The 22,386-nt window shown below is 38.7% G+C and overlaps 1 protein-coding gene across 2 annotated transcripts; it reads left to right on the forward strand.

The window, feature by feature from the left end:
• Positions 1–290: 290 nt before the first annotated feature.
• mkrn2 (makorin, ring finger protein, 2) lies at positions 291–20,933 on the forward strand. 2 transcript variants are annotated; one of them, XM_055183757.2, is made up of 8 exons: positions 291–449; positions 721–849; positions 13,048–13,187; positions 15,874–16,172; positions 16,350–16,564; positions 17,043–17,153; positions 19,872–20,016; positions 20,133–20,933. In XM_055183757.2, exons 1-8 carry the CDS (start codon positions 424–426, stop codon positions 20,280–20,282), a joined length of 1,215 nt encoding a protein of 404 aa, XP_055039732.1. In that variant the 5' UTR covers positions 291–423; the 3' UTR covers positions 20,283–20,933. The 2 variants fall into 2 exon arrangements, with proteins under 2 accessions (XP_055039732.1, XP_055039733.1); XM_055183758.2 differs by having other exon boundaries at positions 15,895–16,172.
• The last annotated feature ends 1,453 nt before the right edge of the window (positions 20,934–22,386 follow it).

Consider the following 22,386-nt stretch of genomic DNA (forward strand, 5'->3'; position numbering starts at 1 on the left):
CCTATTTGAGTAAATTGTTCAAACTAAAAAAACCTGCTCAAGTAAGAAACCTTTCTGGAGCTCGCTTATTGTTTCTATGACAAAACATATGTTTATATATCTGATTTTACTTCCTGTCTGGCTCCATACTTGTCCCTTACGCCTTTTTTAATGGAAATAAATAAATCAGTTTTCAGGTCAGCTGTCTGGTGCTGCACTTTTCAGCTGTTGACGAAGCATTTAGATGTTACTATTAATATATTTTCCAAAACATTTCTTAAACTTGTTGGAAAGCTGTTTGTGTGCTACTTGTTCACTGTCACCAAAATGTCAACGCAGAGACGGAACCAATAGCAACGTGTCTGCGATCTAGCCGGGCTTATTTTCCGGTTGCACAAAACCGCGGATACAGTACAAACATCAAATTGGTTTACGGAATAAAATATGTCAACGAAACAAGTGACCTGCAGGTAAGGGAAACACAAACCGTTATTATGTATCTACTGAGTGATAATTTCAGTATGACTTTGACATGAGAGAAATGGTGCTGCTGGACTGACGCATGTGTGAGATCTCAGATCCGATCTCTGACATTCAAACATAACCTATACATTCATTCAACATAGAGATTTTAGTAAGAAGAGCATTGATGGTTAACATTAAGGCGCATTTCAAGTCTCCATCATGTTTGATTCACATATCAAATCAATTGCTTAAATGATGTTTTCTGTCTTTCTCTAGATATTTCCTTAATGGTGTTTGTCGGGAGGGGAGCAGATGTATGTTTTCTCACGATCTGAACACAAGCAGACCTTCAACTATCTGTAAATACTACCAGAGAGGATTTTGTGCCTATGGAGACAAATGCAGGTGAGACTTGTCAAATCTAAAAACGTACAGTGTAACTATTGAGGATGCAAACATTGCGATGTCAATGCTGAACGATATTTTAATATTATTTCATTTCTAAACTTTTAAGCTGTCATTCTGCAGCCCTGACAGAGCTGTGCGCCCTGTCACTTTAAAATCACATCACAACCATATCTGAAGTTTAGTTTAAATCTATATGCTTTTATGTACTTACTTACTAAGTTTTAAAAATCATTCTAGAAGACAGAAATTTCTTCAGCTGTAGAATCACCCATCCCAGCGGGCATTTGATGTCAATTTAACATCAATTTGACATCAAACATTGACGTCAAAATTACGTCACAGAATAGGTCAAAAATGAAAGTCATTTTGACGTCAAAGTGTCGATGTCAATTTGATGTCAAGATTTTGACCTCTGCTGATGTCATTTTGATGTCAATTCTACATCTATTTGACATCAGGATGTTATGATGTTGATGTTATTTTAATGCTATTTTTATATTCCAGCCGGCATTTTAATGTTGATTCACCATTGAATTTTATCTTTTATAGATAAAAACACATTCTTTCAAACAGTTTCCAGTTAGTAGTGCAAAAGTGGAATATTCCAAATATAAAGTAAAATCATAAAATAAGAAAACAAGATCATGTTTAAAAGTCATTTTATTTATTACTGCAAATATGAATTTTGTTGTTGGTTTAGTTGACAGTCTTTTTATGGTCACCACCACCCATCCATTCTGGCTTATGCACTTAAAATATGATGACAGCATCTAAAGAGGAAAAACAAACCACATGTTATTCCGTTGTCAAAAATGCTATGTTTTTTAGCCCATGTAGGCACTGAGGAAAGCAAGAGCTGAAACGTTTGCTCGCATTGTCTGTTTTTATATTCACTTGCACTTTGCACTTTATAAATAAAAAACTATGTTTTTGTAGACTTTTTTGTCACAAGTGGATCAGTGTGCGGCTAGCCACTCTCTTTACTCTTTTAGCCCATGTATAAATTTTTTTTATTGCACATTAAGGCAAGATGTGTGGGTAACACTTTATTATAATGTTCATTAGTTAACATTAGTTCTGGTATTAACTAACATCAACAAACCATGAGCAATACATTTGTTACAGTATTTATTAATCTTTGTTAATGTTAGTTAATAGAAATAAAGCTGTTCATTGTTTGTACATGTTAGTTCACAGTGCATTAACTAACATTAACCAAATTTTAATAAAGTATTAGTAATTGTTGAAATTAACATTAATAAAGATTAATAAATGCTGTATGATTGCAGTTCATCATTAATTCATGTTAACTAATGTAGTTAACTAATATTAACTAATGAACATTATTTTAAAGTGTTACCAATGTGTGTTCTTTAATGGTCTGACTAAAAACATAGCATAACTGTCTGATGAAGGAAGAAAGCTGTTGTGTTTACAAATGTGACAATGAGCTTTAATTAAGATAATCTACAGTGCATTCAGAAAGTATTAACACCCCCTTCACTTTTCAATGTTGTTATGTTGTTGCATGATACTTCAATTGTTTACATTTTTTTCTCATAAAATTGATTTTTAAAACGTTTGCAAATGTATGAAAAAAGAAAAACTGAAATATCCTTTTTACATTATACATATTCAGACCCTTTGCAACAATACCTGGAATTTAGCTCAGGTGTCTCCTATTGGTCTTGATGTTTCTACACCTTAAAGGGTTCTGATGAACACAAAGATATTTTGAGGAATGTCTGTAACCAAACTGACCAGAAGCACCATTGACTTCCATAGCAGGATAAAAGAATACTATGGAAGTGAATGGTGCTTCTGAACGGTTTGGTTACAAACAAATCCAGGTGTTGCAAAGTTTGCTGCATCCTACCCAAAAAGACCTGAGGCTGTAACTGCTGCTTCAAAAGGTGCGTTAACTAAGTACAGAGTAAAGGGTCTGAATACTTTGGTGATATTGACTTTATATTTTTACCGCCCCAAATTTAGATGCTAAACAAAGCAAACATTGACTGTTTGCCTTATGTGTGGGTCAAACAGCCTCTTGTGCAGTCATGCAGTCACTTACCAATGAAAGCTAAGATGGACTCCAGACCTTCTGGACTGTCTGTGAGAGACTTCAAACTCAAACCAAACCAGCAAGGCATCACGTTGGCAGACACCCCTACCTGATCAAAAATTTTTGATTAGGAGATGTTCTTGTCCTATTTTTAATACACATTTTACAAACTTACCACAGATAATCTGGCAAAGCAAAGACTTATGAAACAGCATCTTCCCAAATCTCCTCTTCAGGCTCATCTTGGCTATCATGGCATTTAATAAAGTCCTTAAAAAAACATATTTCATTAGTACAGAAACATACAAAAAACTGGCCCAAGTACAACTATTAAAAATAAAGAATGTTTCCATTTTTTGTCACGGGACACCATTATTATTTACTTACTTTTTGAGGGGTACAGATTTTGGCATCTGGAAAGACACATGACTTCACCAAGTTGCACGGTGATCTGCCTACAATAAAACACATAATAAAATAAAAAACAAGTCATAGCCCCTTTTAACATAAATTGTTAAATACAAAACACTGCATCTTAATTATTAGGATTACTAGAATTTGATCTGAATACATCACAAAAAGAAATAGCAAATTATTGGTTTCCATTACAACATGGTAGCTTTGTGGTGGATTACAATGGTGGGTGGTAACTTTAATTTTATAACTCATGGACATAGCCATCATTTTAAAAGTGATGATTAGAGCCATAATACATATGGTAAAGTGCGGCCTGCGGTTGGCTTGAACTGATTTTGCCAAGTGGTTGATGTCCTCAGGGCAACATATTGTGTTGACCCAAGGACAACAATTTTCTAAATAAAACCTAAACCCACCTCAAACCCCAACCCTAACCAAACCCTAAAATCAGATGGACATGATAAGTGAAAAACAATGGTCTAGAAACAGCTAATCCTGGTTGTAAGCTTAAACTTAAAACAAACTTTAAATTTATTTCTGAAATCTGATTGGTTGATTGAAATGTTGTCCCAAGGTCAACATAATGTTGCCCTGAGGACATCAACCACTTGGCAAAATCAGGAGAGCCCTGCGGTTGCGTGCACGTAACAAACTATGAAAAAATATAAAGTACAATCTCCCCCAGCGAGATATCTTCAAGTTTGTGTGAACGCAAACAGCCAGGAGATTCAGAGTTAGAGCGCTATTTGCAACTGATATCAGTGATGACCCGCTAGCTTTCGAGCAGAACAAAGGCAAAATATTCTTTCTTGGTCACTCAAGGTTGTGAAAAAGTATCAATCTGCGTTACCCGTACACCATCAGAACATGTTTTTAGTGCTGCTGGAAACATTATAACCCCAATAAGGTTTCTCACTTTTTGTTTCATGGTTTGAAGTGCTACAATAAACACACACATAGGCGCCAATCCCGTGGGTGCTCAGAAGCTCGGCTCTAGCACCCAGCAAAATGGCAAAGCACATATGCTCAGTTTATTCACATTAAAGGTACGGTTTTCCCTGATCGCAACTTTAGTTAGTGTGTAATCTTGCTGTTTAAGCTAAGGTATTATTTATGCTCTAAGTTCACTGCCAAGCAATATATTCCCCTTTCAAACTGTCATGGAGTGACTTTTATCGGCGGAACGAAAAGGGCGAAGATCCTTCCGCCCGCATGAATTTTAATGAAACACCAGGTCGGTTCCGGCCAACTCCGGGCAAACAAATCGAGGATAAGAAGGATCAGGTGTGTTAAAGCAAGTGTGGCGATCAATGATTGGGCTTTGAAGAGGAGAGGAGGCCCATAAAAAGGGCGTGAAAGAAACTGAAGGAGAGCAGTTGTTCCACGAGTTCGCTTTGGGAGCCCGCTGGATTGTTGTGAAAGGGGGCGGGTGAGGGCAAGCCGGAAAAACGAAAGGAAGAGTAAAGACAAGCATCTGGATGAAGGAAGCCAATGGCAGATGAAAAGTAGCCTTCAACGAAGGAGTGAAAAGCCACGTTTGTTCCGGCGTTCGCGGAAGAGCGAAGCGGGTGCTCGTTTTCCGTCGATCGCTGTGTGTGAAGCGGAGGTCTATGGTGTGTTTGGAGAGACATCTTTTGTGTGGATTTGTAGGCTGGGCGAAATTAAGACGGGAGAATTGGGCTGAAATAAAGACGGAGATAAGTGCTGAACTCATTTATACTGCAGTGATGTGCTGTTGATTCTACTGTGTATGTTGAAGGAATCTTATATGTCGAAAGGATGGAGGAGTCTGCATAAACAAGGCCCTGGATGGTTGGGACATCTGTAAGGAAAAAGGGAAGGAGTAGTTAAAGGAACAGTGCGATACGTTGGAGTTTGTCTTGTTATCACTCTGTCACTTGCAATATTAACCATACTGTCCTCTTAGTTTGTCTTTGTCCCTGATTGATTGTGTTAGCCCCCAGCTTGTTGTGAAAATTCATTGACACATTGGAGTCGGCCGAGGAAGGAAAGGGCTCAAGTAGTCGTGGCCTTGACGTTTACATATGGTTGTCTTCTGCCTTAGTCATCGAACGATACAGGACTCTGAACACGGCCCAACGGGTGACCCTGACCTTCATCACCGTGAGTGCGTGGAGTGCGGTGGGTGATTATTTTGTGAGAGTGTACACTTGGATTTTTGGAGTGCTGTGTATTGTCAGTGTTGTCAGCAATCACTTTCCAGGCTGAAGAAAGAGACCTGTTTCCAAAGAGCAGAGTGGTGGCACTGGACAGCTGTCTTTTATTCCTATACGACTGGGACCAATTCAACTGCCCCCGCCTGTGGTGGCGCCTCGACTGTAGCAAGTAAGGCTGGGCTGTGAACATTGTGTTCGACATCTGCAGAGGGAGAGCTTGTATCTATCTATTTGTGGTGGGGAAAAAGTGTACTTACTGTTGTTGTGTATAACTATACACGTGTCGAGTGTTTCCAGATGTCAATCTATGTCCATATCTTCTGCCTGGTTGTCTGAAAGAAAGTTGAGGTGAAGTGGCTGGCCCCGCTCTTGTAGTACGCTGTACCGTACGACCCCCCACCTCCATCTACCTACCTCTGTGACCCCATCTAGTGGGTGCGTTTGTCTAAACAACAAAGCCGCCTCACCCGGTGCCTCTATCTGCCCCTTTCCTGCCTGAAGTCGGCGCCTAAGTGGTCGTCGTAAGTCTGTTCGAGAGAGGAAGACTAGAAGTCGTTGTATGCCTATACGTCTGCTCCAACCACCAGAGTGTCAAGAAGGATAAGCCTTGTACATCCGCCCATTCCCTTGCCAGTAAGTTCAAGTTGCAAAGCTACATACCAGTGTACCCACCTGTATACCTCCCTGTATCCCTAAAAGCCCAGTGTACTTACCTGTATACTCCCCTGTGTACGCCCAAAGCTACCTACCAGTGTACTTACCTGTATACCTCCTTGCACGCCCAAAGCTACTCACCAGTGTACGCACCTATATACCTCCCTCTACGCCTAGAGCTACTCACCAGTGTACTCACCTGTAGACCTCATTGTACGCCCGAAGCTACTTACCAGTGTACTCACCTGCATACCTCCCTATACGCCCAAAGCTACTTACCAGTGTACTCACCTGCATACCTCCCTGTACGCCCAAAGCCACTTACCAGTGTACTCACCTGTATACCTCCATGTACGCCCGAAGCTGCAAGCCCAGTGTACTTACCTGCTTACTTACCAGTGTACTTACCTGTATCTTTCCTTCTGAGCTCAGGAAAAGAGGCTAGAAACATTCACTTGTAGTTCACCTGTGAGACGCAAAGAGAGGAAGCCGGGAAGACTTACCTGTAGTTCACGTGAAGACGAAGAATGAGGGAAAGTCAGGAAGACTTACCTGCAGTCCACGTGAAGAGTCAGAAGTGACTCGGATCACTGTTCCCTCAGTTCCAGAAAGCTCACCATTTTTAGAACCCTTCCCCTTTTCCCTGTTTTTAATTAAATAAAGACTGTTACATTTTATTCCTCTTGTCTGTTTGGTCATTGGGGCATTTTGGGACGTCCTCGGGGTGGAAACAGAAGGAGGAGCATGACCCGCGACAGGGGCGGTCCGCTCCGCTCCCACCTGTGACAAAATCCTACAGCAAACGGCCAGTTTGTACTACAGCCCTCTACTTCCAAGTTGAATGATGAGCTTTGACTCACCTCTGCCCACAGGAACATGTCAGGCGTTAGCTAAGCTCAAATGGCTCTGGCTGCACAATTAATTACACACGATTACATTTCGTCAGTAAAGCAAGTTCCTTGACAAGTAATAAATCACCATCAGCTACTTTCATATGAAGCGCCATTTACTACACAGACCCGTAGTTTACTGACAAAAGGGGAAATCATTGCCGATTATGAATGCAATATTTATTTCCCCTTTTGTCAGTGAACTATGGCTCTGTGTAGTAAATGGCGCTCCATCTGAAAGCAGCTGATGGCGATTTATTACTTATCAAGAAACCAGCTTTACTGACGAGATGCGTGTGACAATCACGTGCCATTAATCGTGCAGCCCTAGCTCTGGCTAAGCTAAGCTGCTGTCGAAACACACTAAACAAACTACACAAGCAGAACTCGTTACATAATTCTGAAGGAGGGACTTCATAGAACAAGGAAGACATCAGCCCGTTTTGAGGACAGTGAAAACAGCGCTATACAGTAAATTGTGTGAAAAATATTGCAGTGTTTCCGCTATATACATTCAACCGTGGCGGGCCGCCACACCTAAAACATCCCCGCCACGCCTGCGGATGTGTATAGAAGGGATACAGCAAACGAAATCTCGCCGGATGAGCACTGTTTTATCCTAATCCTTCACCCAAACCCAACTCTAAACACAAAAATTCACAGGATTGTAGGATGTATTTGTATCTCATTTAGCCAGAGCCGCTGTTTTCATCCTAAAAATCCTACCTCCAAATCTAATTCTAAACTTTTCGGCATTTAATGTATCCCTTCTAGACAAAACCCACGGCGGCAGCTCGCAAAATAAATAAAGCTACCGAAATGTCCGCCCTGCCAGACTGGCTGTTTTAAAGAAATAAATTCCTTTCTGGATTCGCGTTGTTCACTCATTTATAATAAATAAATCTCCTAAAATATCATAATTTCCCCCATGGGTTTAGTTTCATGCACAAATAGATTTAAATCGACAGATGATGATTAGGCTACGTCTCTGTTTTGAGAAATAATAATAAAATAAATAAGCCTACATGAAATATGTTATAATTATCCGATTGACAATTAAAAAACTATTTGAGTTGCTGTTCTTTTTTGTGACGCGCTGTTAAACCAAAGCAGCAGAAAGCACTTCATGTTTTTAATGATTTTAAATAAGCACAAGGTTTTCTCCTTATTGTGAGTTTACACAAATAAAAAAAAAATTTTTTTTGTTTCGAATGTTATTTTACTTTTATCTGTATGGCAATAAATTAAGGGTAATTTAAGTTGCAAGGTCATCATGCGTATGCTTTTCACATGCGCATATACACCGACGCAGCGCAGGGCTGCGAGAAAAGACATGATTAAACTTTCGATTTAACATATTACAAGTTTTTTGGACATTCATTTGGAATCACTGTACTCATATTATCAACTTATCAGGCCATTAGTTATTCAGAATATAGGCTATAAACGCTGCGCGTCTTCTGTGCTTTAGATCGACAAAGTTTCACATTAGATAAGATGTTTGTTCAAAAACAAAAGGCTAAACACTGAATACTACTTAAATGCGACTGCAAGACATTTAGTCGAATCTGTTTGGAAGGAAACTTACATTATTCTTGTGGAAGAGACGGACGTTGGTAATAAAAACTTGAGGCAGACGGTGAGACGGTTTCATCTGTTTTCAGACAGCGGGATCAGGGTACCCGCGGGTAAACCACATAATATTTGATGTAACGGGTGTAATAATATTAACGTGTCATTTGCGTTGTAGATGCAGGTCGGGACTCAATAAGCAAGAGTAGGCTAAACTGCAGGTCTAACATCCAAGACCAAAATTCGACTCGATTCCGATAGGTTTTTAAATGGCTTATTTGTGTTTAAGCTCTGTCTGAAGAACGTTAAAGGTTAGCTGCGCGATTTGCGGTGTGACCGGGTCGGGCTCTTTATGTCAAACAGGCCAGGTGTGGAATGCTGGAATAAATTGCTGCTGATGTGGGATAGCTGGTCAGGTGTTCTGTCAATCACAGCGGTGCGCATTATCAAACAGGACTGTGCGTGACTTTGCAACAGCTCTGTAACGCTAAACATGAGCACGAACTTGCACACTACATTAAAACTACAATGAAAGATCCGTATGAAGCTATAAAACTTACGTATTTTTTAAGAAAATACAGTTTAGATCAAACATAGAAAAGCAATATGCTATAAATATAAGGAAACGTAAATGACAGCATGAAAATGATAAAAAATACATGTTAGTTTACTGTAGCCTATATTCTACATAAACATTTTTTTATAACAAATAATTTACAATTTATAACATTTATAATCATCATGGGCGCCCCCTGCCGCCACAGCTGGAAAAAATCCTAGAGGAAACACTGTATTGTTTTTTACACACAAAACATGAACACAATCAAAAACACAGAAAAAACATTACCTTTAACTTTACAATTCGCATCTAAAATCACACGAAAACATGACTGCACTGCTTTCCACCTCTTCAAAGCTTTTGAGCGCTCCAGAGCACCTGGCGTCCAGTAAAGCTGGAGGTTGTGATGAGCACCCACCGGTGGAAAAAGAAATTGCCGCCTATGAACACACACGTTTGTTAAGAAACATCATATATGATCTTTGTTTACATTTTTATTTTCAATATATATATATATATATATATATATATATATATATATATATATATATATATATATATATATAAAAAGATATATACCTCCCCCCTCACACAAACACATTATATAAACCACCGCACCACAGTGGTGAATTGGTGCATTACCAAGGCGGTGGTAAAATACTGTCACAGCCATAATAAAGATAAGACAGAAAGAAATGCTGTTATGTACACAACCACAAAGATCCATTTTGTCAGTCAATATGAAGCCCCTTTAAAACTTGCATCAACATCCACTCTGAACTATGAATTAACTTCTGTGTCTGTCTATTGAAAACGAAGGGTCTGAAACATGTACTATAGAGGGAATAGTGACATACAGAAGAAATTAAGTGCTGTGCTGAACAGTGACCATTGCATACCGAATTATTTTCTTATATTTTCCTAATGACAATGATAAACCAGTACTGAGAAACAAGTAGTAGCAGGTGTTTTTAAAAAGCTCACCTGTGAAGTTTCTTATGTTTGTGTGTCATCACGTTTCTGACCTGACAACTCTTGCTGTCTGTTTCTTGTTCAATCCTGACAACATATAAAAAAGTAAAATTAGTGCAATAGTAAAAGATAATTCTATAAATGATGACCTTTATCAGAATGTAATGCATACACTTGCATAATGCATTTAAGTATATACTGTAAAATATCAGGGTTAACATGTCACAACATTACCTGATCCAGACAGATGTAATGGCTGTTGCTGCATTAAAATCTCAGCATTGACAAGATCACCATCACTATGTTTAATTTGAAGGGCTCTGATAACAAAGACATTACAAACGATTTATAAAAATACACTGAAAACAAGAGCACATTTATATATAACTAATATTTTCAAGATCCATTAAACGTGCTAATTATTCACCAAGAGAAGTAAGCAAAATAACACCATTACACTTGATTTCAATTCAAATAGCACATGCCAAAAACTTACACTGCTTGGGCCTCATTTATCAAACGTGCGTACGCACAGAAGTGTGCGTAAAGTGTGCGTAGGAACAGTTTTACGCAAAGTATGGAATTTATCAAATTGCACTTATACGTAGAAATGTGTGTAAATATACGCACACCTCTGAGTATGCGTACGCAGAGCATCTAGTGGTAGAATAGCGATACTACATAGGACCCTGTTCCAGTGAGTAAAGAAGTGTCTATTTTTTATCCACAAGCAGGTGTTAAAAATGATTAATGTCAGTATGGTAACAGCAAATAAGTATAATGATTTATTTGTGATATGTATCTGTATCTGTGAAAGCTCTACATGTGATTTGTATAAATGAAGTCTCCGACAAATGCTTGACACAGTGCAATGGCTTATCCTTGCGTTATTGGAAGACTTGGCAAATAATCCATTCCGCCGGTAGCGCGTTTTCAAAGATCGCGCCAATGATGCTGGTTATATATGCTGCTGTCCAAGGTGGAAAGTTGTCTGTCCTCCTCCAGTTGCACTCGTTTCACGTCGGTGTGCTGTGACGCGTTTTTTTTTTTTTTTTTGCTGATAATTAATGTCAAACCACTTTTTTATTTTTGGAAGTGTTCTCTCCTCATATTCAACGGAATTAAACTCACTGGTAACTGGTTTTCTTTTGTTAGTCATTCCTCCCGCACTAGGTAAACCAAACAGGATGTGTTATTAGGATTTAACCTCATCCACGAGTAACTCAATTTCTGTGTCTGTAAAATTCCTCTTTTACGCTCTCTTTGTCATTATTGCGATGAGGGAAAAAGCACAACCACGTGACATATAACGGGAGGTGTTGTCACCATATATGGTTCATTGGAGGCGTTTCGGAATGCAAATGACTATGAACGTGCACGAGCATGGTGCTTAAGAACAAGTGAGATTTATCATCAAGGATTACTTACTGATGTGCGTACGAACCACGTGCGCACGTTTGATAAATCCCGATTTTTTTGTACTTAGGCACATTCTAAATTTCATTCGTAGGTACAAATATAGAACATTTTCTACGCAATGTTGATAAATGAGGCCCCTTGACTTTTTCTTACAAAGGAGTTAAGAGTCTATTCTCTGCTTTAAATCATGGATACAGCGCGAGCGACCGCAGGTACAAGCATAAGCGTGTGACGTAACGTGTGATTGCCTGATAAATGCAGTTATTGCAAATCCGCGAGCCATAAAACATCAACATATCATCTAACTTTAAGTATAAACACTTAATCAGTAACACGAAATTAAGCAAGCAGCATTAATTAACTGACCGCACTCATCCAGCTGCCGTGCTGCTCCTCTTTACAAATGACTGACAGAGGTGTCTGTGGCGCCTGTACCTCTCGGATAAACTGACTGAACTACGATATCAACGCTTTTCTACCGAACAGTTGTCCAAAAAGCCCTTACATGTATGTGCTTTTCTGAAGCAATAAACAACAATGTGGTTAAGTTGATAACACCCGATATAATATTAATTGATTAATATTCATATTACAATCATATTAATGTAACCGTAGTCCAATTTCGGCGGGAACATCCCGTGGAATAGCGAATCAACCATTATAACGGATACGTTCACAACTTACAGAAAAACACAATTAATTGGCATCGTGCTTTTTGTCATAAAACATTTTATGTGTGAATAAAATTATGTTACGCGTTTTAAACATTGACTTATTGACTTGATATTTCCTTACCTCGATGCACTTCTCGATGATCACGCAGACAGCCGTTAAACTCTCCAGTATCGTGTAATCTCGCGAGATTACCTCGCTTCTTTTTTGTCAGGATCAAACATTCCAAACTGACTTGTATGAATAAAACATATTAACGTCTTGATGTTATTTTATTATTAATGGTATTCTTCAAATTTATATTTAAAATGTTACATTTTAGACACTGTGATGAAATAATAATAATAAAAACAATAATAGTTTATTTGCACGTGTTTATTACATTTTTAACTCTCACCATTACAACTTTCAAGATGTTAAAAATGAGTCGCATTGATTTACAATGAATAATAAATATACTTTTTCAGACATTGTTTTGACATAAATTTAACATCAATTTGACATCTTATTTCCTGACATCAAATCAACATCAATTTAATGTCAATGATATTGACCTGAGATATAGGGACCACAAAAAACATGTCAGTTTGATACCTTTGTTGGGCCTCTTTACAACCACAAGGAAATAATTACAAAATATAATGAAAATATGCATATTCATGCACGTCATACATGGTGGTCAAAATCTTGACTATTTGTTGATGTCAAATTGACGTCAAGGTGCCCGCTGGGATATATCATAAATTAATTTCTAAATACTTGGCCAATTTAGGCTTTACTTAAGTTTTCCATATATTACAGATATGACCACGTCAAACCACATGGCCGTGGCAGCGGGCCACCCGTAGACCACACTACCAGAGCCAGTACTGCAGGAGCACCAGTACCACCATCAACCACGACAAAACATGTCAAAAAACCACTAGTGTTGAGAGACAAAGGTATATGAACAGCTTTTTGGTGCTTTTTTAATACAAAAGTTCATTGGTTAGTAGTCCTCAATATAGAAAATGTTTAGGCTGCGTCTGAAATCTCTAAAATGCTGCCTTCGGATGCTGTCTCCTGAGATACATATAGAGGGTATGCATTGACGTCACTTTTCCACGTGACCATGCCGGAACTCGCCCCGTCGAGTGGCAAACGTTCAACAAAATGACTGGTTTTCATAGTGGCTGCTGCAAAAATGCCAGTAAAACTGACTATTATCAGCTTAAATTGAATTTAGTTGATAGCAGAGGTGGACAATACTTTAGTTACATTTACATTAGTTACATTTTCCAAGCATCTGTGCTTTATCAGGGTATTTATCTTGGCAAAAATGTTACTTCACTACATTCTAAACCATAGAATCATACTGTGTATTTTTTAATATTGCATATTAAAATGTATTTAATAATACCTAATTACATTAAAATTGTGTACTTTTACTTGAGTAAAAGTACGTTAATGTACTTAAATATTAAATGTAAAACAAAAACTTGTATTTATGAAATGTAATCGAGTAAAAATTATGATAATACGCTTTGTAATGTATGTTTTCCAAAGAAAAACACGGATAAAATACAAATACTTGAAAAAATACTTTTAAGTAGAAACTAAAACCTCTGCTTGATAGTGACCCTAGCAACTAATCAACCCACATGTGTTCTGTGGATGACGTTGGCATGAACAATCAATTTACTTCTCCTTTCTGTGTTTTTTGGCAGTCTGTAAAACGATAGCTCTGAATTCTTGTTGATCTGTTAGTACAGTCTATCGCACAACAGCTTTTTCCCATTTAGACGAGTTTTCCCAGTGTCTCCGCTGATTTCACGCTGTGTACACAAATGCTGGCGCTCAGTCTTTTGCCACTCAGTGGGCGTAACCGCATACGTCACGTGCATACCCTCTATAGAGTTTGAAAAAATAAAATGGCGGCCAAGAAAGCAGCTGGAGCACAAATTTAGTGTAAATTTAGTGTAAATAAAGTTATATTTTTCCGTTTTTACACCTTTTGTTTGCATTTAAGGCAAGAGATTAGTATTGTAGTTTTCAAATATGGGAATAGTTATCACAAAGGTGCCCTCTGTTTATATTTCAAACTGAATTTCATTACGCTGCCTATGAAGGCTGTCTGAATGCATTTCCCAGAGCCGCTCTTATGCCTCTGAAGGCACTGTCTCATGAGACAAGAAGTCAGCCTTCTTTACTTTTACATGCTTCTGTTGCTCAGTGGTGGAGCGTTGTGTTAAGAGCACAAAAGTTCATGGGTTCGAACCCAGGGAGGGAACACACATACTGACAGCAAAATGGTATATTGTGATGCACTGTAAATCTCTTTTGGATAAAAGCAAATGTGTAAAATGTAAAATTATTAGTCTGGTTGGCAGATAATGTTCATGTACATTCTTAAACCGCGCTTTATTTTTATAGAAAATGTATTGCTTACTTTTCATGGTTTTAACTTATTTATTTAGTTGGGTTTTATTTAACTAAGTTTGGGAGGAGCATTGTCATGTAATCTAACAAAATGAGTGTGAAGGGTTCTATAATAAAGCAATAAGCCCCAAGAAGCAGTGGGGTTACCAGTGCATTTTATAACAGCTAAGGGGCGTTGTTAGGCACTGTAACACCACTGCTTGGCGGGGGTTATTGCGTTTATAAAACGGTTACTTCATATGCATAGCAGGATTTCATAAAATGAAACACAACAAAGTTGTAGTAATTATATTAGTACAAATATTACTCTTCCGCCAAGCAAAGTAGTATATCAGAATCAAGTGTGACTGAAACAGAGCGCAGTTCCCAACCAACAACAGCAAAGACGAAATGAAAATATGATTTAGGACGTGTTTATTTAAATAAATCAACATTCATCTAATTTATACATTAACATCGTGCAACTGTTGAAGTGATGATCAAATATGCTTGGAAGCATGCCTAACTCTTTCCCCGTCAGCGTTTTTTTTTTAAGTTGCCACTCAGTTTTAGTTTAATGCCTTACAGAAAAATGATCTTCTTTAAATAAACATAAAATATCAAATGAAAGAACAGACCCCCCGCTTTCAAACAAACAAAAAAAACCTGTTTCATCCTACCTTCATTTGTTCTCTTATCACCTCTCAAATTTCAGCTAAAAGCAGAGATAATTCTATTTTTGAGGTAAAAAAAAACTCTTCAGCAAACGTTTTCTCTTTATTGACGAGATGACTCAACAATATTTATTGCCGTTTATCTGGATATCGCCATTAATTTTGCAATTGTAGACAAATTAAAAATATGATTAAAGACTGTGGTGTTTATTTTCATAAATCAGTACGCAGCAACAGTGGCACAGTGATACTTATGTAATGCGGTCTGCACCATGGGGGTATTTTATCACGGCTTAGAACGTGTTTCAACCAATCAGAATGAAGAACCAGAACTGGCCGTTTTATAATGTATATTTCATCCCTTGAGAGTTTTTGCAGCATCTCTCCTCCACCCCATCGCCTCACTCTCTGCTGGTTCATCTATCCCAGTTAAAGAGGGGGAGCGCCAAATATGCTTTATCCCATTACCCTATTGATTACATGTTAATGTCAACTTTATATATGTTGCATGTAAAAACGCTTTTTTCAATCTTTTGGTTTGTTTTTCTTGTAATAGATCTAGGCTGTGACCCCACAGGTCGGGCATACAGCGGAGGAAGCGCAGACTGTTGGGACTACAGCGCTCACGGCAAACCACACACTTACCTGGATGCCATCCGCTCGGGCCTGGAGAGTTCAGCCACTGCCAGCTCTTATCCAGACATGAGCCAACAGACTCAGCTGTGTCCGTACATGGCAGCGGGGCAGTGTCACTTTGAAGACAGCTGCCCGTATCTTCACGGCGATATGTGTGAAATATGTCAGCTGAGGGTTTTGGATCCGCACGACCCTGAACAAAGGGCGGCGCATGAAAAGGTGATCCTACCTTTACTTATATGCATTGTTTTGAACTGCACAAATAAGATATCATAAAGAGTTCCTATATCCTTATGTGAAAGTCGTCTATCAGCGTATGTTTTAGGAATTTGGTGATTTAACAAACAATGGAAAAACAACTCTTGTGTCATGATCATTTTGTTTCTCTGCTCGTAGATGTGTATGATGGCCTTTGAGGTGGACATGGAGAAAGCTTTCGCGGCCCAACAAAGTCAGGACAAGCAGTGCACCATCTGTATGGAGGTGGTGTATGACAAAGTGTCTCCGTCAGAGCGTCGCTTCGGCATCCTGTCCAGCTGCTGTCACACATACTGTTTGAGCTGCATCCGTCAGTGGCGCTGCGTCGAGCAGTTTAAGAACCAGATTCGCAAGTGAGTCAAAACCCAACCAAACGCTTTCAATGATGTGTCCGTATACAGTAGTCCATGGGTTAATGGGACACTTTATCATTCTTATTCCCGTCTTATCGTTCCTTGGAACATCTCATTTACTTTTTTGACCTCTAATAACATTTATATTTAAGCATTTTCTTTAAGCTTTTATCCGAAGCAGTATACAAAGGCAGCAAAACAGCAATAATTAAGATGATGTATGAAGAAACTAAATCTCAGTGCTAGTGTTTAGAGAGTCTGGCTATAATCTGAAGGTTGCCTGTTTTGATTGAGGTGCTTTTGAGCAAGACAGCTGACAGCAAACGAATTATTAATATCAGTTAGAAGTTTCGTTGATGGCGCAATGTCTTGTTTTTATGAACCACAGTGCAGGATCTTATATTGGTATCTAGTAATTAAGTGTTTAATAATATATGAAATGGTTTGACTTAACTAAAAATCGTCTGTCTGTTTGCAGGTCTTGTCCAGAGTGCCGTGTGGTTTCTGAGTTTGTCATACCCAGTATGTACTGGGTAGAAGATCAGGATGAGAAAAATCGTCTCATTGAAGCGTTCAAATCTGGAGTCAGGTGTGTTTTACCGTGGGTTTACACCAGCCGCGTTTGAGGCGTCAAAATCGCGTCTACCGCGTCTAGTTTGCCGCTTGAACATTTTGAATGCATTCGCGCGTCTACTTCGCTCTAGATGTGTGAATGCATTCAAAATGTTCAAGTGGCAAACTAGACGCGAAAAAGCATTTGACGTGCGTCAGAGGCCAAATCCGCTTCTTGTTGGGGGGCCAAGTGCTATGCGGTTGTCTGTTTGCAAGATGGCTGATGTTGATTGTGCATTTATCAGGAGAGTTACCGGTTTGTATTTGGTCACCTTACTATAGGAGGAAAATAGTTTAAAAAACGGCGGGAATGCCGCGGGTCGATAAACGTCACGTGACTTAAAAGTAAAATGTGTATTTACAACTTACCAGGTTTCCCAAAGTCCTCACTGACACTCTTCCAAGCGAGGTCCTTTTTATTCCAGTCTCTATAGAAATATGAACTTGTGTCGTATAGCTCCGAGTGACTACTCACAGACAATAGTACCTTTCAAACGTAAGTCTTTACTGGTAAATTGCAGTTAACAGGTCATGTGTGAACAGAACCTTTCCGGTAAATCAGTGCTGCCAATTTACGAGTAAGGGAGGTTGTAAGATTACCAGTAATTTACCAGTAAGCGCTATGTGTGAACAAAAAATATAGATTACTGTCATTTAGAACGGACGACGTCAGACCACGCTGACAGCTTCGTGCCAATCATAAATTTTTTACCCCCGCACTACGGACATTTCCACACTCACGCTAGTCAAACGTCGAGCACCCCTGAAGTTAACATCCACATTTCTTCAACAAAGTTGTTTAAAACAGCTTACCATCTATTTGCCGAATTGCCGACGTCCTTAGTGAAGCCTAATGTGCAAACTCAGGTTCCGTTTGACATCGTCTGTAACGCAATGTTGAATGGTCACAAGCAACTTCGCGACCATCAGCGTTTGCCACAGATGTGAAAACAAGAAAATACAGACCGTGGATATGAAGTCATAACTAGGCAAAAAAAAAAAAGATTTTTCGATTAATCGTTTTTTCCCCGTGGTCGATTCAAAATCGATTCTCACAGGCCACGAACTGATTTTTTTTCCATTTTATTTCCACAAAGTTGAACGTAAGATTAACGTTAATCTAATTACTAGTCTTCTCCACGTGATGTCACCCTTTTTTTGCCTTGCACAATGTTACCAAGGAGTGAGAGATGAGCCTGTCAATCATTCATTCAGTCTATATTATAATATATTCTAATATAATATAATATTCTATATAATCTATATTCATTGAGTTGAATCGAGAATAGAATATAAAAACCGAGTCGAGAATCAGAATCGAAAACCGGATCGTGAATCGAAATCGGGTCAATTTGATAGCTTGAGAATCAAAATCGAATCGATCTGGAACATCTGAATCGATACCCAGCCCTAGTCATAACCCGCCATTGTTTACAAATACAACACTGAGCTCGCCGGCCACGCGTCACAGGTAACTTCTGCTTTCTCTCCGAGTTTACCAGTATTTTGATACTGATGTGTGAATAAAGTCTTACTGGTAAAAGACGGAACATCACTGCGTGTGTAAACAGCACATTTTTGTATTTACTGGTAAATTAATTCTGGTAAATTCATGGTAATTTGCCGGAATTACTGTGTGAAAGAAGCTAATATCAAGCGTTCCCTTCATGTTGAATGAGTGACGCGGGGCTGCCGCCACAGCAGCAAGCAAGCCTGATTGGTAAACCAGGCGGCGAAAATCCGCCAAAGTTCAAATTTTTCAACTTGGGCGTCAGACGCAAATTGCACAAAAAAGGAGTTTTCAAACCATTTTAAATACTTCAATGCAATAGTGGCCAATCTTTGAACTTTTAGTCCTGGTTTAAGGGGTCATAGCATGAAAATCTGACTTTTTCCATGTTTAAATGCTACAATTGGGTCCCCAGTGCTTTTATCAACCTAGAAAAGTTTGGTAAACCATTCTCTGCATTCTGTAAAAAATTTGGTCCTTCAGATTTCGCCTCTTTTGTGATGTAGGTAGCGAGTCTTATTACAATAATACTGCCCCTTAATCTGCACTACCCAACCATGGCACTGCCATTTAGTGCAGAGAGAAATTAATAATTGACAACACAATTGAGTTTCAATTTCAACAACCCCCCATTATAGTGATTAGTGTTCATCCACTCATTTGCATTTTAAAGGACACACCCAAAAACAACACATTATTGCTCACACCTACAAAGTGTCAATTTTAACATGTGGGGTATTTTGAGATAAAACTTCACATACGCACTCTGGAGACACTAAAGATTTATTTTACATCTTAAAAAAAATCTCATAATATGACCCCTTTAAGGCTTACACCCCGTCCCAAACAAAAACAACATAAATATCATGACTTTCGTGTGTTTTTAAGCTTACACTAAACCCCTCTTATTCAACAGATAAACTGCTGTACAGTTTACTTTATAGACAAGCTTCAGAGTTGAAACAGAAATAAATAAAATATCAAAGGTTTAGTGTTTGGAGTCTTCCCATAGTGCTGAGCCTTTCATCTCTCACCCTTTCATCTGCACTAAAAACAGTAGTTGGGAACTTTAGATGTTACATTGGTTTCATCCATTCATATACTTTTTGAATTTATGAAATTGTGTTAGTATGTTTTGAAATCTGTTTGTAAACCTATTTCTGTATTCTCATATGTATCTTGCAGTAAGAAGCCGTGTAAATACTTTGATCAGGGTAGAGGAACGTGTCCATTCGGAGGAAACTGTTTCTATATGCATGCCTACCCTGATGGGACACGGGCAGAACCCGACAAACCACGCAAACAACTCAGTGCTGAGGGCAGCGTCCGGGTAAAAACACACACCTCATACAAATATGCATTTTCTTGTAAAAGATCGCTGTTATGAGTCAGACCTAATCGTTGTATATTATGTGTATAAATAATGCACGATCCCTCTTCCCTCAGTTTCTTAACTCGGTGCGTCTGTGGGACTTCATAGAGGAGCGTGAACAGCGCGGCGTACCGCAGTATGAAGATGAAGTCAATGAACTGGGAGAACTGTTCATGCAGCTGTCGGGGGGCGGAGACGAGAGCGGCTCTTCAGCGTCACATTGATTACGTCATATACATACGGTTGCTCTTAAGTACCCGGTTAACTAACTACTAGGCAATAAAAATGTTTTCGCAGGTAAACGTTTCATGTTAACATTAGAGATGGTTTCCTTAGAAGACATTTTTACAAGTGCTACGTTTGTGTGCAAAAGCATACACTTCACGAAAACCATATATAGCACCTGTATCATGTCTGTAGGCTGCTCTGTGTTCTCCTGACTTTCATTAGGACTTGGCCAGATTAACTACATTTTTAACGTTCAACCCAAAGATGAATGTATGGTCAAAAGAAAATGAGAACTAATATGTCTGGCACATTTTAAAAAAGCACTCGTATGTGTAAAAAAAATAAGGACATGTTGCACTTTATTACTGTTGGGCAACATGCAATACATTACTGTGATTTAAAAAGAAAAATACACTTTTGTAACGTATTTATTCTTTGCCGATACATTGATATATCTATATTTTTAGGACCGTTTGGGTGTAGAGGATTCATTTTGGACTCGATCAATCAGTATCATAGCACTGCATTTAACTTACCTTGTGTACTCTTGTAGCCGATCTCATCATAGGGGTTATTCTGTATTCTGTTTTATGAATTGTATCGTTGAGTGACACTGGAAAGAGTGTAATAAACAGTTTAGTGACTAACTGGTTAGTGATTTCTTTAAACATTTACGGTACAGTACTAAACGCTAAGGATAGATGGATGTCTGCATACAAACATCCCACCCAGTAATGTGGAACAAGCCAGGACTAGGCCTTAGTTTAATTAGAAAATATAACTAGTTTTAACAAACATGCCTTACTAAAAACATTACTGGTGTGTATTATGAGGCAAAACTCAACAAAAAAAATTTGAGCGTTGCATGGTGTATTGGGGCCAAAAGGGCCGGTCTGAGTATTTTTTACAATCTGCTTAGTTACTGGGATTTTCACGCACAACCATTTCTAGGGTTTACAAAGAATGGTGTGAAAAGGGAAAAACATCCAGCATGCGGCAGTCCTGTGGGTGAAAATGTCTTGTTGATGCTAGAGGTCAGAGGAGAATGAGCCGACTGATTCAAGCTGATAGAAGAGCAACTTTGACTGAAATAACCACTTGTTACAACTGAGGTATGCAGCAAAGCATTTGTGAAGCAACAACACGCACAACCTTGAGGCGGATGGGCTACAACAGCATAATCTCCACTACAAATAGGAAAAAGAGGCTACAATTTGCACTAACTCACCAAAACTGGACAGTTGTAGGCTGGAAAAATGATGCCTGGTCTGATGAGTCTCGATTTCTGTTGAAACACTCAGATGGTAGAGTCAGAATTTGGCGTAAACAGAATGAGAACATGGATCCATCATGCCTTGTTACCACTGTGAGGGCTGGTGTTGGTGATGTAATGGTGTGGGGGATGTTTTCTTGGTACACTTTAGGCCCCTTAGTGCCAATTGGGCATCATTTAAATGCCACGGCCTACCTGAGCATTGTTTCTGACCATGTCCATCCCTTTATGACCACCATGTACCCATTATTTGATTGCTACGTCCAGCAGGATAATGCACCATGTCACAAAGCTCGAATCATTTCAAATTGGTTTCTTGAACATGACAATGAGTTGACTGTACTAAAATGGCCCCCACAATCACCAGATCTCAACCCAATAGAGCATCTTTGGGATGTGGTGGAACGGGAGCTTCATGCTCTGGATGTGCATCCCACAAATCTCCATCAACTGCAAGATGCTATCCTATCAATATGGGCCAACATTTCTAAATAATGCTTTCAGCACCTTGTTGAATCAATGCCACATAGAATTAAGGTAGTTCTGAAGGCAAAAGGGGGTCAAACACAGTACTAGTATGGTGTTCCTAATAATCCTTTAGGTGAGTGTATTTTGAGACCATATATTTTAATACATTAAAAATCAGTTCAAATATTACTAGTATTTAGTATACATTTTTTTTCAAGTGCACTAAGCACTAGGTATTACTGAAGTAGTAATATACTATACTTTTAATTAGTAAATTTAAAGTGTATAACTTTTTACACTATTATTTAGTACAAAATTAACAATTTACTAAAAATGTACTTGCTGGTAAAGGGATAGTT

The sequence above is a fragment of the Misgurnus anguillicaudatus genome, chromosome 14, assembly GCF_027580225.2.
Source record: "Misgurnus anguillicaudatus chromosome 14, ASM2758022v2, whole genome shotgun sequence".
Taxonomy (NCBI): domain Eukaryota; kingdom Metazoa; phylum Chordata; class Actinopteri; order Cypriniformes; family Cobitidae; genus Misgurnus; species Misgurnus anguillicaudatus.

Coding starts and splice junctions, on each gene's coding strand:
- mkrn2 (XM_055183757.2), top strand. CDS start 424: ATGTCAACGAAACAAGTGACCTGCAG. Junction 16,173..16,349: donor AAAGGGCGGCGCATGAAAAG/GTGATCCTACCT, acceptor CTCTGCTCGTAG/ATGTGTATGATGGCCTTTGA. Junction 20,017..20,132: donor GTGCTGAGGGCAGCGTCCGG/GTAAAAACACAC, acceptor CTCTTCCCTCAG/TTTCTTAACTCGGTGCGTCT.